At 34.9% G+C, this 17,034-nt stretch overlaps 1 protein-coding gene across 1 annotated transcript in view; it reads right to left on the bottom strand.

The window, feature by feature from the left end:
- PCLO (piccolo presynaptic cytomatrix protein) overlaps positions 1–17,034 on the bottom strand; it is a 398,579-nt gene that overhangs the window by 202,580 nt on the left and 178,965 nt on the right. The window contains 1 exon segment of the mRNA XM_021063484.1: positions 1,785–2,492. Coding sequence (XP_020919143.1) covers positions 1,785–2,492 — 708 coding nt within the window.

Raw genomic sequence — 17,034 nt, 5'->3', positions numbered from 1 at the left:
TTTAACAAACAAGAGAAAATCATTAGAAATATCTGAGTGATAAGAGTTCCGTGTTCTGAACCCTGAAAAATAATTATAACTATATACTGGAGAAGGGAAAAAGAGAAGGCGTAATGACTAGTGATTGGATTATTCGAATCACTGATAAAAGGTCACAAAGGCCATTAGGAGGATACTGTTCTTAGGAATCCAAGCTAACACACAGGAGTGTGATAGGGAAAACCCAGCAGGGAAAGAAGAAACCTGAGATTTCTCAGAAGGTGCCCTTATCAGAAACAGAAAGTCAGAAGCAGGTACTGCTTCTATAGAGAGAAGGAAACAAAGTCTGAAGCAGAAACTGCTTCAATAGAGAGCAGCAGGTAGGATTCGAACACTGAATTCCAGTTTACAGGGAGGCTCTGAAGTGGAATGATATACTCAGTACTTGAAAATGCAGGTCTAAGATGCAAGAGGGGCAAAAGGTGTACAAGTAGATCTGGGTATTATTCACAGGGTTCCCCTAAGAGGAAAGAAGACAAAGTTCAAGGAAAAACCTCATCGTACGGAGATTGGAAAAAACAAAGTAGTAACAAGTAGGTCCAAGTAGACCTCATAAGGGGTGATCAGAAAGATGAAAAGAGAACAAAAAGGAATAGGTCATGAAAGCCAGGGACCGTTTCAGAAAGGCACAAACGGTAAAGGGCATCAAGTTCTGCAAAGTGGTTCGCTCAGAGCAACTGGGGGTGGGGTGGGGCAGGTAGGGAGATCCAGCCACCAGAATGGAGAATATACAGGTACCTGCTTTCTCTGACTCTAATAAACTCATATAACAAAGGAAGACCAGGATTTATTTAATGAGTGATGCATCACATACCAGAGGTGGGTTAGTAACCATGTGTTAAAACTATAAACAAAAAAACAGCTGAACTAGGGTTGGGGTGGACTATGCTCTAATTAGAGTTCCAACATTAAGTTTTAATACCAATAAATCATTTCATTGTCCTGCCAGTCATTGCTGTTATCTGTGAATTAAAATTACTCAACCAGGTACAATATAAGATCTCTTGCAGCTCCAAAAATTGTTCAGAGTTCCTCTAAAAATATTATTGCCTGTGCAAATATAGGTTAAGATGAGGTATTCTTAAAAGTTCCCACTAAAGAATGAGAAAAGAATAAATATTATTCCAGATTATGCTTGGATTGTAAATAACCCTTCAATCTTAAACACACTGAATAAAACTCTAAACAAAGTCTATTACATTGATTTCATGCTAAATAATAAATTAAACTTAAAAATTATTTCTCATGAATATTTCTCTTGAATTTTAGCCATACATTTTTTTAATCACAATTATTTAATCATTTTATGGTTGACCACACCTTAAAAGTCTTTCAGGTCAGAAGAAACTTGGTGAGTCTTGCTTAATGAAGTGTCTAAGTAAAGAGAAATTTTAGGACAAATATTATTGCCTGTTGGGGGGTAGTGATTTTATGCTCATGGTGGAAAGAAAAAGCAAACACTTAAAACAAGAAACACTTCATCACTCCATAGATTTCCATGAATTATTTGATAGGCATAAAAGCTAGAAAAATAAATTTTATATCTATGCTTGATTTAAATTAGATTAAGCTGTCAGAAAGTCAAAGTTCCTCATTTTAGCAAGCAACTGTTATACTTACCTGAAAATGCCATTAGTTGAAGGCTTTCACTTAGACAATTACCATTAGTACTCGGTGTACTTAGGTAGACATTAGTAAATTACATGTGTAAGACTGTGCAAAGTTAGGAAAAAAACATAACTTACTGTTTTTTCCTTCCCAGGTTCCACCGTATCAGGCTTTGCTGCCTGTGGCTGTTGTTTCATCTTTTGAGTTGTCATCCCACCATCTTCCTTTGGCAAACTTGGAGGCTTGCTAGATGGTAAATCTTCCATCTTGGGCTGTGGTTGTATCTTTTCTTGCACTGCCTCTGGCACCACTTGGCCTTCAGGTTTTTCTTCAGCAATCTGTACTCGAGTTTTAAGTAAGTCATATTTCTGCTCCTCCTCAAGAGGTGATGTTTTTGTTCCTGGGGGTAACTTTTTGTCTTCGGGAGCTGGCTTTTTGTCTTTCATGGTTGGCTTTTTTTCTTCGAGAGGTGGCTTTTTTTCTTCTGAGAGTGGCTTTTTGTCTTCAGGGGGTGTCTTTTTTTCTTGTGGGGCTAAAGTTTTGTCTTTCTCTGGTTTACTCTCTCCTTGGATTTGATCCATGACTTCCTTAGGGGGAATTTTTTCAACTGAAGGTGTTTCTTTTACTTTTTCTGTAATGATTTTTTCAACGTCAGGTTTTTCTTCTTCTTTCTTTTTCACTTTTACTTGGGCAGGCACTGCTGTTGTCTGAGATGGTTGTTCTGAAGGGACAGGCATAGGAGAGGCTTTTGGTCCTGTCTGGGTAGGTGGCATTTTACCCATATCTCCAAGCTGTCCAGATATTGCTCTCTGGGTTTGGCAATTTAAACAAAGCCATTCTTGAATCTGTAAATAAAGCAGAAATTAAAAAATTATATTATGTGTGTTTTGGTGCTTTTACCAAGATTAACACTTGGCAATTTCTAGCTGCTTTTTGTGTATGCGGAAGATGGGTAACTGTTTCCTGGATCAATGAAATGATGACTTTTAAAGAAATTAAAAAAAGACTGTTTGAAATCTAAAAATAGGAGGAATCTTTAGAGACTGGCAATTAACTTGCCTCATCATACCAAAAGCAAAAAAATGCAAAAGTTAAACCCAGGGTAATATCTAATTTTTTGATTTAAAAAATCTGCATTTGTTCTAGGTAAAACTATTTTTAAGCCTGGTGTCTTCAAAATGAGTGTTTTCATCATATATTTACTCAAAAGCTATTAAATTTCATAGTAATCTTTTAACAACCAATTAATCATAAGTTTTTTTTTTAGGATTTAGCCTATCATCACTTGTCTCTTGCCTTTGGTCAAATGTAATTCTATCCACCAGAGTAGAACTTTACAAGACACACGCAGAGTTTTCAAGAATCACTTGTGCATAATTCTCCATGTAATTTAAGATTAAAAAATAATTTTATTCTTAATAATATTCATATTTCTCATGCAACTGTACAAGAAGCATTCACAAGTTCAATTTGTTTGATATCTTTTCCCCTAGAGTTTTCTCAATTGCTAATTAAAACAGTTCATTATATCTCTGTCCCTAAGTAATCTCTGGGCCACCTGCACCAAATCACTTGAGGCAGTGCTTAGATAAGCAAATTCTAGGGACTACACCACAACAATTTTAGTGGGATCGTGGGATAGGACAAGAAGGATGTCTTTTTAATAAACTGCTGGTTAATTCTTTTCCAAATTAAAGACTGAGAAGTATTCTCTGATAACACATATAAATGATCTCACGAGAGTCCAATTATGTCAGACCAATTATATTGTAGAATTCCCCCCCTTATTGATAAATGTTGTGCTTTTTCTTATGTAATTCCTAGTATAATGTAAGAAATAAAGGCTATTCATGAAGGTTCTAATTGTTACCATTTAATGAGAACCTGTTCTCTAAAGTGCACGGCTGGAGAGTCATGCAAATAATATTTTGTTCATATGTTGTACTGTTGTCTGAGAAGTTCAATTTCAAGTTGCTATTCATATTGGATCACTCTTTCTAGCTGCATGGCTTTAATTATTTGGACACAAAGATCACTTATTGTTCTAAAATATCAGAAATCTAAGATTCATTTATTTCAGCTTTCAATTTTCTTTAAAGACACAAAAATTTTGTTTAATAATAATGACTGTTTTGCAATCTGTAAACTGTTATAACCCTTACGTGATGATTTAAGAGTGAAGACTGAAATCAGTTATTTAACTTCAGTAAAATGCTGTCTATAAAAGATCAGTATGTGTTATGGGTTCACTTGCTTTTTTGTCTTGTGATCATTCAATACCAATTCCCTCTTAACTTCATGTCTAAGTAGCAATAAAGTGTTTTGTGGGTTCCCTATATACTAACTTTAGAAAAAGTCTTTTTTTTGGAAGAATGATTTTAAAATTTTTTTAAATGATTTTTTCCCATTATAGTTGGTTTACAGTGTTCTGTCAATTTTCTACTCCACAGCAAAGTGACCCAGTCACACATACATATATACATTCTTTCCCTCACATTAGCCTCCATCATGCTCCATTATAAGTGACTAGAATGACTTTTTAAATTAAAATATAGCTGATTTACAGTGTTTTGCCAATTTCTGCTATACAGCATAGAGACCCAGTCACAGAGATTTTTTACACACACACACACACACACACACACACACACACGCACGAACGCACACACATTCTTTTTCTCATACTATATTCCATCATGTTCTATCCCAAGAGATTGGATAGAGACTGACATTTTAGAAAATAAAAACAGACACAAATAGCTGTGTCACTGTGTTGTTTTGTCACATGGATTCTGAAAATCAAATGCAGGTGTGTGCTAAGCATTCCAGTCAGGGCATATTCTAAGGTAAATAAGTTAGGGAGTTTTTTTGTTTGTTTGTTTGTTTTTGTTTTTGTTTTTTTTTTGTCTTTTTTGTCTTTTTGTTGTTGTTGTTGTTGTTGTTGTTATTGTTGCTATTTCTTGGGCCGCTCCCGCGGCATATGGAGATTCCCAGGCTAGGGGTTGAATCGGAGCTGTAGCCACCGGCCTACGCCAGAGCCACAGCAACGCAGGATCCGAGTGGTGTCTGCAACCTACACCACAGCTCACGGCAACGCCGGATCGTTAACCCACTGAGCAAGGGCAGGGATCGAACCCGCAACCTCATGGTTCCTAGTCGGATTCGTTAACCACTGCGCCACGACGGGAACTCCAAGTTAGGGAGTTTTTAAGATACCAGAAGTACAGGTTTCATCCTACTCGAAATTCCTGTCAATTATAAAAGTATGATCACTTTATCTGAGTTTTGGGGACAGACTGTTCTTACAAAGTTGTTATCTTTTTCTACTTAGGGCGTATGATACTACAATGGTTTCATAGCTCTTGTTAGAAGGAAAATGTGTTAAGAAAATAAACATAGTGACTACATTAAGGTAGTATAGTCATTATTTTCAAACATTTGAAAATCAGGTAAGAGGATAATAAAAGGTATAATCTATTAAACCTATTATGTCGTGGACACACTTCATTTTCCTGATTTAAAATAATGTTTAACGGAGTTCCCATCATGGCTCAGTGGTTAACGAATCCGACTAGGAACCATGAGGTTGCGTGTTTGATCCCTGGCCTTGCTCAGTGGGTTAAGGATCCGGTGTTGCCATAAGCTGTGGTGTAGGTTGCAGACACAGCTTGGATCCCGTGTTGCTGTGGTTCTGGCGTAGGCCGGTGGCTGCAGCTCCGATTGGACCACTAGCCGGGGAACCTCCATATGCCGCGGGGGCAGCCCAAGAAAATGGCAAAAAGACAAAAATAAATAAATAAATAAATAAAATAATGTTTGATAAACCTCCAAGAAGTGATGAACCATTCACTACTAAAATCCACAAGGCAAAGAGAAGGTAATAGCATCAATATGAGAGAAAAAAGATCTTATCTTGAGAGCCTAATTCGCTAGTTTACATTCATATTTTGCTTAAATTTTCATCCTGATTCAGTTAAACATAACATCTCTAATCATTGCTATTCTGTAATTATTTTTAATATGCTGTTGCTATACTTGGTCTCTTGGTTACCTGACTTATTTGCTTTTTGAATAAGATTATAAAGCCAAGCCTAATTTTTTTTTACTTAACAATTTGTCACCAAAATTAACTTGGTAACTGCTGTCACTCTTATGTCAAATAATTATAAGATCATTCACTTAAGCACCTATTCTTACAGATCTAGTCTATTTATATCTATGGAGTACATATACCCTGAGGAAATTACATGTGCAAGGCTTATTCAGTTAGGAACTCATATTCAATAGAAGAAAGAAGATGTGGATCAAAATAAGTGTTGTATACAACTAAAAAAAATGAAGGAAAATTGAAAGAATACTATAGATTTAACAGGATCATCTGATGAATCCATTTAGAATATAAGAAACTTGATAAATTTTAAGTCATGCAGAAGCATTTTTTTATCAACTAGAAATGCTGAGTTAGTAGTTTCATGTGTGTATCTCTTTTTGCAGCTCTAGAATCAAAATTAGAACGTCAACAAATTCAGCAAGCAGAGGAAGTTATAAAATCATTAAGGAATTAAAAGGGGAAAAAATCACAACGGCATCAAAACTTTTATATTTCTTTAAATATGTAAACTTAAATTTTGTTTACTAAAAGAGAGAATAGAAAGAGGCAGAGACTAGGCTGAAACGTGAAGTAGAAATGAGAGGAGTTCCCGTCATGGCTCAGTGGTTAATGAATAAGACTAGGAACATGAGGGTGCAGGTTAGATCCCTGGCCTCACTTGGTGGGTTAAGGATCCGACATTGCTGTGAGCTGTTGCCGTGAGCTGCCATGTAGCCCACATTGCTGTGGCTGTGGTGTAGGCCGGCAGCTACAGCTCAGATTAGACTCCTAGCCTGGGAACCTCCATATGCTGTGGGTGCAGCCCTAGAAAGGACAAAAAAAAAAAAAAAGTAGAAATGAGAAAAGTAAAAATGATCAGGTTTTGAAAAAGTAAAAATGAATTTTCAAGAAAGTTCACTGAAGACAATACAGGTCATCATCTTTATCATATCATCATTAACTACACAAAAAATTACTAGAATATTTGCTTCACACACACAAAAAAACAACTTGGGAAACACTCTATAGCCATATAAGAAGATGTAAAAAAACCTGTGGTTCACAATTTTTTTGGCAATCTTTATTAAAAAGAATCCAAAAGATTTCTGTATCACTGTGTTCAGGAACCTAATTAAGAAGTATTATATTTTCAGGTCCAAAAATTTTATCTACACACCTGGTTCCTTAATAACATTATTAGACATAACATTATTAAACACTCATAATGTTTCTAGTTCAGAGAATTAAGCAAGATTTCTTAAATTATATTAAAATTCAGTCCATAATAGATCACTGCCATATATGACTTTTACTAGCTAAAAAGATTTTACCAGACATAGAATTAACTCTTTCATAACAGCAAGAGTTGTGAAATACCTGACTATTCATATTTTGCCTTAAGGCTAAATTCAAATGAGTTATGGTTTTATCTTTGAAATATTCCCTTATAAAGACAGTGAGATGATCAGAAAATGAATATATACTATATAAACATACAGAAGACACTTCTATTATATTACTGAGCTTATTACATAGTAAAATAAAAAAATACAGATCTTATGGAGACTTTTCAAAAACATACTAGTCATTTTTATGAATGCTCTTAGACCATTTCCACTTATTTCTCCATGTTTTTAAAATATATTTTATTTTCAGTACAGTATAAATGGTATAAACATAATACAAGTTTATATTTCATTTATATTATTATTAAATGGTTAAATAAATTCAGAAGACTCTATACTATGAGACCAATCACAATTTTTAGTGCTTTAATGTTAATATACAGGATATCAAAATTCATCTCTTGACAGAACACTGTAAATCAATTGCAATGGAAAAAATAAAAGTCATGAAAAAATTCATCTCTAACTAGGAACAATTCTGATAAACAAATACTATATAAAGAAATAACTCAACATCGATCATAACATACCAGAGTATACTCAATTGTCGGCTAGTACACATTAATAAAATACATTTACTTTAACAACAAATCATCAGGGCTTCAAAGCAACATTCTAAAAATCCATTAATCTTAAGAAGAGAGTAGGAAATAAAGGCAGTAAAAACTCCCCCAAAAAGGGATGCTGCTGTGCTACTCAGCATTTTTCTGTCAATAGCAATTTACTTTATGTAACATTTCAGCTGTAACTATAGCAACAATACCATTAAGGAAAATCTCAAGAAGTTTGGGCCTGTCTATTCATTTTTCTAAGTATCTTTTCTGAAACATGAAAATAAGACCTGCAGAGGCTGAAAGTCTGCCATTAGACTTAAAAAGGTAGGGAAGTTATGGTCACAAAACCTATAGGAGTATTCATATTTGTAGCTAAGAAATCTTAATAGCATCTTAACATGAACTCTCATTAAAAGATCAACTGGGCTGATTTGGAAGCTCATATAGTTTCCACCAGTAGAAGTATTTAAGTAGAAACTGGGTGGTCCTTACTTAAAATTCTGTAAGAGAAAATCAAACAATCAAGAGGATTGCTACTGTAATACCATTGAATTTTCTGTCTCCTTTGAAGCTTTTGAATCAATAATAATAATCTGATACATATTTATTTGCTTATTATTTAGAATGTTATTTTTTTTTAAGCTGAGAAATAATTAAGCTAATAATCTGCTTAGAAGTCACTATTTTACTTAACTGAAAGATCCAAAAATTCGGGAGCACTGTTACCTGCAACTTGTCACTTCTATCTATGTCCCCTACAGTTTCAGTATTAGGGTGTTCTATTTATCTAAAGCCCACACACTCTTCAACTCAACATTCTGAAAATCAGATTTTTTGCTTATTAAATTTCTAAATTAATTTTCTTTTTCACTTGTAAGAGGGAAAAGTATTGATTCCAGAGTAGACATAGTTTTTCAGATTACACTATACATTGTTCAGACTCCATAATCGGGATACAAAAAACCTGTGATCATGTATGAGGCTGTACTTTACAAGTGTGAGCAATAATGTGTTTGTGATACTTCTATCTGCCCCCCTAAAAAATGAGTGGGATTATTTTTCTTCCTTTTACAATCACTGGAACAAAAATGGAATGATGGGCTTTTCCTTATTTATTACATATGTAGATAGAAGAATTCTATCAGAATGCTAATAATCATATGAAAACTAAGAAAAAAACCAAGCAGGCAATTTAAACATCAATTTCCAATGGAACTGCTGAATGTGAAGGGTAGAAAATCAACAATGAAACCTACTAGAATACTGGATACTATTAGGAACCTGTACTGGGATTATTATTCTTAAGTCTAAATTGATCAATGATTCCATCCCTATTCATCACTTCTTTTAGGTGTATGCTTATTTCTTTAAGATGCTCAAACCCCTATGGGCCCTCACGATATCTCTGTTTCACTCATTTGATATAAGTTCTATATAATGTACATTTCTGTATAATGTGAAACTATATTAACAAGCATTTCCATGTAACATAACAACTAAAATCATGTATATTATATCAGGGATTAAAGTTATTTTTGGATTGTTATTATATATGGTTGACTGACATTTTTGGGTGTCCATTTTTCTTTGAATAAATATGGATAATTTTTCTAGTCACTTTCTCATCACAATTAATAATTATTTTCCTAAAATAAGAAAGTAATTTCTGAGTGCTTGATATTTTAAATATTATTATGTGGATAATACACACATGCATCAATTAAAATACCTTGGGATAATAACATTAACCCCATTTTGACAGAACTTACTAAGGAAAGTCAGGGGCTGAGTTACCTTTTAAAAATATAGGTATATGAAAATATATTATATTTACGTAAATATATATATTTAGTTGCTTGGATGAGAACTAAATAGGATTAATTTCCCTACAATGTCTCCCTTCCTCCCCACCTTCCTTCCTTCCCTTCTTTCCTTCCTCTCTCTCTTTCTATGTGGATAAAGGGTAGCAAGAAGAGAATGAGATCGCTAAAACTATTGACTAAGAAATCTATTTCATTTGGGTTCAATCAGAAGCATTAGGATAACTGATCACATACCAGTGCGTATAAAGAACACCTCCAAGGACACAGCTGATTTCTCACTGCTGGCCAATGATGGACTAAACTTAAAGGTAATCATACATACTTACTATGTTGACTTTAGCTAACTTGACTCTAGCAAAAATGGAAGTTTCAAAGCTAAGACATCTCTGTGGATTCATGGCATTTCTATTTGATTAATTTTAGGCTGGTAGTTATTTACATAAATCTAGCATAAAAATAACCAAAAGTTTAATAAGATTAATCATTTATGGTATGTTAATATCAACTTCAAGTTTTTATATAATCTAGTCTCATCCCTTTGCTTTTAGAAATTGTTTTATTATTTCCTATTACAAGAGGTATGTATTTATTTTGCATATATGAATAATTACATCAAAAGGAAAAAATACCTTTTAAGTCTAACTTAGTTACCAGCTAGCACTTCAGGCAATGAGTGATGGAATTTGCAAACAGGACTTATTTTGAGGATTTCAAAGCACTCTGTCACAGAAAAAAATTACATATGTTAAAATTACATAGTTATATGCATTTGGAAGACAGATTATTTAAAGTATAACTAGGAGTTCCCATTGTGGCTCAGCAAAGATGAATCCGACTAGAATCCATGAGGATGAGAATTAGATCCCTGGCCTTGCTCAGTGAGTCAGGGATCTGGCTTTCCCATGAGTTGTGGATAGTTCACAGACATGGCTCAGATCCTGTGGCCAGCAGCTGTAGCTCTGATTTGACCCCTAGCCTGGAAACTTCCATTTGTCTGTGGTGCAGCCCTAAAAAAAAAAAAAAAAAAAAAAGAGAGAGAGAGAGAGAGTTCCCGTCCTGGCACAGTGGAAATGAATCCAGCTAGGAACCATGAGGTTGAGGGTTCAATCCCTGACCTCACTCAGTGGGTTAAGGATCCGGTGTTGCTGTGAGCTGTGGTGTAGGCTGCAGACACGGATCAGATCTGGTGTTCCTGTGGCTCTGGTATAGGATGGCAGCAATAGCTCCCATTGACCCCTAGCCTGGAAGCCTCCATATGCCACAGGTGTGGCCCTAAAAAGACAAAAGACAAAGAAAAAAAAAAGCATAACTATAGCTGAATGAAATTTATCAAACATTTTACAGGAAAAAAAAATTACAAATCCCAATTTTAAATTTAAGCATCACTGTAAAAATAATTAATATTCAAAGACAGAATAATTTCACAGACTAGGGAGCCTGAAATGTCTAGGAAGGGGGTTTGCACCACTGCACTAGAGAATGAACTGATGAATCCAAGGTGACTGGGGAGACCGACTGGGTGTTAAGCTGTCCTACATTGCAGTAGAACATGGTGCAGTACTGGACTTCTTTTTTCAAGAAAGAATCAAGGTTAATTCTGCAAGGTGTAAACTTATTGAGGCTGAACTTTTTTTCCCAGAATTCCCATCCTTAAATAATTTCCCATGAGAGTTTGGCACTGGAGACGTGTTGTGTGAGATGTGGAGGGTGGAAGTGAGGCAGCAGTCACACCGCTCTTTGCAGGCTCAGAAAGTTGGGGTAGAAACATCAGGTTCTGTGGTAGTTCAGCCATGTTTTTACTTTATTGTTTGGCTTGAGGCAGCAGGTGGGCAGGCGGCTGCTCTACTTTCCTCTGGATTCTCCTTCAGCTTCTTCAACAGTTTTTAGGCTGGTGGCAATGAGAAGTGACTTCATGGATTCCAGCTTGACCTTGCTCTCTCTCTAAATTCATCTTCCTTACCTCTGCTTGACCTTTGGACTGAAGCTCCAGTAGACTCTCAGCATCATTTTCCCAGTTCCCACAGTTGTGTAAGGTCAAATATTTCATTATACACATTCCATACTTCCTAATACAGTTCTGCTTTTCTATTAGAGTCAAAGTGATATAGTCAAGCTGAGTTATTGAAGGTGTGATGAATTTTTTATCTTTAGTGGTGGTGTGTGTTCAAAGTAATTCTGGTATTTTCAAAGTAATTCCGGTAGACTATTATTGATTTTAAGTTGCATGGCAACTTGACTGTAATATAAGAGAAACAGGACTGTCTTGGTCTGCCAGTGTGACATGCATCAGTGGGTTATTTGAAGCGGTTTTGTTTTAAAAATATTATGGTGAAATATTAAAATTAGTCATCAAAACAATTTGTGACATATATATACAAGGAAACATTTTACAAGATTGAATATCCATGCATACACTATTCATTTAGGAGTGAACATTGTATCATTAGAGAAAACCAGGTGGTCTCTGCACCACCATTCTAGTCTCTACTCACAACTACTAATTTAATTGTGTTGTTAGCCCTTTGTTTTTGTTATGGTTTTAACACTATACATATACTTTTAATACATTGTTTGCTTTTGTACATTTTTAAACTAAATATAAGTTGTTTTGTGCTATCCTTTTTTCCTCTTTATTCTTTTCAGTGAACATTACCTAGGTACAAAAATCCTCTGTGAAATAAGTGTGGAGCATAAATAATAACTTTATAGTGAATACTTGTGACCCATCAACTGAATTAAAGGAAGGGAACATTATCATTATATTTGAAACTTCTTTCAAACTCACTCCTTTATCTTCTCCTTGGAATTAACTACTAACCTCTTTCATGTCTACAATTATGACATTTTGGCGTATATTTTTTACCCTACGTGTTTAGTATATAATTTGCTACTGAATATTATGAAAGATAGTCACTATATTTCCCTTCTGTTTTGATTCTCTCTGATTTTAGAGTTATAATCCTAGAGGGTCATTATCTATATTTATACCTCTCTATCTCTCTCTTTCAAACTCAAAGTATTTCTTCAAACCCAAGCCATGGTAGATTATCAGGAATTGATGGTAATGATAAATATTATGTGTAAGATCACTGTTAGATGTAGATATTTTGACAAACTATAGACTGCATGACTTTTCTCAACTCACTTAACTTCACTTTTTAAAACAGCAAGCATTGCTGGGAAACCTGGACAGCTGCATGCAAAGCAATGAAACTAGAACACACCCTCACACTATGCACAAAAATCAACTCCAAATGGCTGAAAGACTTAAATATACGACAGGACACCATCAAACTCCTAGAAGAAAACATAGGCAAAACACTCTCTGACATCAACATCATGAATATTTTCTCAGGTCAGTCTCCCAAAGCAATAGAAATTAGAGCAAAAATAAACCCATGGGACCTCATCAAACTGAAAAGCTTTTGCACAGCAAAGGAAACCCAAAAGAAAACAAAAAGACAACTTACAGAATGGGAGAAAATAGTTTCAAATGATGCAACTGACAAGGGCTTAATCTCCAGAATATACAAGCAACTTATACAACCCAACAGCAAAAAAGCCAATCAATCAATGGAAAAATGGGCAAAAGACCTGAATAGACATTTCTCCAAAGAAGATATACAGATGGCCAACAAACACATGAAAAAATGCTCAACATCGCTGATTATAAGAGAAATGCAAATCAAAACTACCATGAGATACCACCTCACACCAGTCAGAATGGCCATCATTAATAAATCCACAAATAACAAGTGCTGGAGGGGCTGTGGAGAAAAGGGAACCCTCCTGCACTGCTGGTGGGAATGTAAACTGGTACAGCCACTATGGAGAACAGTTTGGAGATACCTTAGAAATCTATACATAGAACTTCCATATGACCCCGCAATCCCACCCTTGGGCATCTATCCGGACAAAGCTCTACTTAAAAGAGACACATGCACCCGCATGTTCATTGCAGCCCTATTCACAATAGCCAGGACATGGAAACAACCCAAATGTCCATCGACAGAGGATTGGATTCAGAAGAGGTGGTATATATACACAATAGAATACTACTCAGCCATAAAAAAGAATGACATAATGCCATTTGCAGCAACATGGATGGAACTAGAGAATCTCATACTGAGTGAAATGAGCCAGAAAGACAAAGACAAATACCATATGATATCACTTATAACTGGAATCTAATATCCAGCACAAATGAACATCTCCTCAGAAAAGAAAATCATGGACTTGGAAAACATTAGAAACCCAACACCTCTGAGTCAAACTCAGGTTAGGAACCCACTGTATACTCCACTGGACCAGTTTAGTTAAAAAAAAACTTGGTGACAGCCTCACAATCTGAGTTGTCACAGATAACTTGCTTATTATGAGGCTAATTTTTAAGAGATAATATGATTATTCAAACAAAAAATAAAGTTTATAAAAATATGAGTAATCTATTTTGACATAGTTTTTTTCCTCTACATTCAATAACTAATCATTACAGAGGGATCTCAGTGAGACTTGTAAGTAGTGTTATTAAATTCATTCCTAAGGTATTTATCACATTTCCCATGGTACATATGTTATCCTAAGTGCTAAATGTATGATTTTTGCTCTTAGAAGAACCAAAGTAATTATACGAGAACGAACAAAAACACAAGAAATACATATTCATATATATTACATGTAAATAATATACACTAAAATATAGTATAATATAAATACATATATATAACTCCTCATTCACTCAAATGAAATGATTAAGGCAAGAATGATAAAATTAGGATTTGGAAGGAAGCAAGCAAATTGGCCAAACTCAAAGAAACCTAAATCAAGTAAAATTTATTTGATTTTACTGTGATTTGGCTGTGAAGGGCAAAAAGACTAAGTCCAGAAAAAGCAGATTAAAACTTCAAGGGAGGGATGGACACACAGACACACACACAGACACAGACACACAGACACAGACACACAGACACACACACACACACACACAATGAGCATTCTTCTTAGGCTGGGATGTTACATAAAAGTAGAAAGCTACATGGATAATGTAAATGATATATAATTCATAAGTGGGAGATAATTATCTATTATAGAGCCTAGGCTGAAATTAGCAGGGATAAAGAAAAAAATCAAATTCAGGTACACCTTCAGAAGAACTTAGTATGGTTGATGTCAGAATGTTTTGCCTACATTGTCTTCTAGGAGTTTGATGGCGTCTTGTCTTGCATTTAAGTCTTTAAGATATTTTGAATTTATTTTTTGTGCATGATATGAGGCTGTATTCCAGTTTCACTGATTTACATGTGGCTGTCCAGTTTTCCCAGCACCACTTACTGAAAAGACTGTCTTTTTCCCATTTTATAGTCTTGCCTCCTTTGTCAAAGATTAATTGACTATAGGTGTCTGGGTTTATTTCTGGACTCTCTATTCTGTTCCCTTGTTCTGTAGGTCTGTTTTGGTACTAGTGCCATACTGTCGTGATTACTATGGCTTTGTAATATTGCTTGAAGTCTGGAAGAGTTATGCCTCCACTTGGTTTTTTTTCCTCAGGATTACTTTGGCAATTCTGGGTCTTTTGTGGTACCATATAAATTTTGGGATTGTTTGTTCTAGTTCTGTGAAAAACATCAGGGGTAATTTGTTAGAGATTGCATTGAATCTGTAGATTGCTGTGGGTGGTATGGCCATTTTTACAATATTTAATTCTTCCAACCCAGGAGCATGAAATATCTTTTCATTCTTTGAATCCTCTTTAATTTCCTTGATTAATGTTCTATAGTTCTCCGCATGGAAGTCTTTTACCTCCTTGGTCAGGTTTATTCCCAGGTATTTTATTTTTTTGGATACAATTTTAAAAGGTATTGTATTTTTGTATTCCTTTTCTAATATTTCATTGTTAGTATACAGAAATGCAACTGATTTCTAAAGGTTAATCTTGTATCCTGCTACTTTGCTGGATTTGTTGATCAGTTTGAGTAGTTTTTATGTGGATTACTTAGGGTTTTCTATATATAGCATCATGTCATCTACATAGAGTGACAACTGTACCTCTTCTCTTCCAATTTGGATACCTCTTATTTCTTTTGTTTGTCTGATTGCTGTGGCTAGTACTTTCAATACTATGTTTTCTTAGGTCAGTCTACCAAGGCAACAAAAATAAAAGAAAAAATAAACCAATGGGACCTAATCAAACTGACAAGCTTTTGCACAGCAAAGGAAACCATTAAAAAAAAAAAAAAAACCCAAAAGACAGTCTACAGAATGGGAGAAAATAGTTTCAAATGATGCAACTGACAAGGGCTTAATCTCTAAAATATACAAACAATTTTATACAACTCAACAGCAAAAAAGCCAACAACCCAATGGAAAATGGGCAAAAGACCTATATCTTCCAAAGAAGATATACAGATGGCAAATAGGCACATGGAAAAATGTTCAATATCACTAATTATTAGATAAATGTAAATCAAAACTACTATGAGCTACCACCTTACATCTGTCAGAATGGCCATCATTAATAAGTCAACAAAAAACAAATGCTGGAGAAGGTGTGGAGAAAATGGTAACTTCCTACACTCTTGGTGGGAATGTAAATTGGGGCAACCACTATGGAAAACAGTAATGAGTTACCTCAGAAAACTAAATGTAGAACTACCATATGACCCAGGAATCCCACTCTTGGGCATATATCTGGACAAAACTTTCATTGAAAAAAATAGATGCACTGCTATGTTTACTGCAGCACTATTCACAATTGCTAAGACATGGAAACACCCTAAATGTCCATCGATAGATGAGTGGTTTAGGAAGATGTGGTATATATACACAATGGAATACTACTCAGCCATAAAAAAGAACAAAACAATGCCATTTGCAGCAACTTGGATGGAACTAGAGACTCTCATACTAAGTGAAATAAGTCAGAAAGAGAAAGACAAATACCACATGATATTATATGTGGAATCTAATATATGGCACAAATGAACATTTCCATAGAAAAGAAACTCATGGATTTGGAGAACAGACTTGGGGGGAGGAAAGGGAGTGGAATGGATTGGGAAACTGGGGTTAACAGATACAAACTCTTGCATTTGGAGTGGATAAGCAATGAGATCCTGCTGTATAACACAGAGAACTATATCTAGTCACTTATGATGGAATATGATGGAGGATAATGTAAGAAAAAGAATGTATATATATGTGTGACTGGGTCACTTTGCTGTACAGTAGAAATTGACAGAACACTGTAAACCAACTATAATGGAAAAAATAAAAATCATTGAAAAAAAAGAAAGACTTAGTGCATATTCTGCATTTTTAAAAACTAGTCATTAAACTGTTCTTTTTCCTGCAGCCATTTATAAATTTTAGGATTGAAATCTTATATAGGGAACCTGAAATCCATTTGTATTTTTTCTTTTTTTTAGTGCCACATGCCCAGCATATGGACATTCCCAGGCTAGGGGTCAAATCAGAGCTGTAGCTGCCAGCCTACATCACAGCCACAGCAATCCAGG

Source organism: Sus scrofa, chromosome 9 (genome assembly GCF_000003025.6).
Source record: "Sus scrofa isolate TJ Tabasco breed Duroc chromosome 9, Sscrofa11.1, whole genome shotgun sequence".
Lineage (NCBI taxonomy): Eukaryota > Metazoa > Chordata > Mammalia > Artiodactyla > Suidae > Sus > Sus scrofa.
This window is presented reverse-complemented; position numbering and strand designations above follow the sequence as displayed.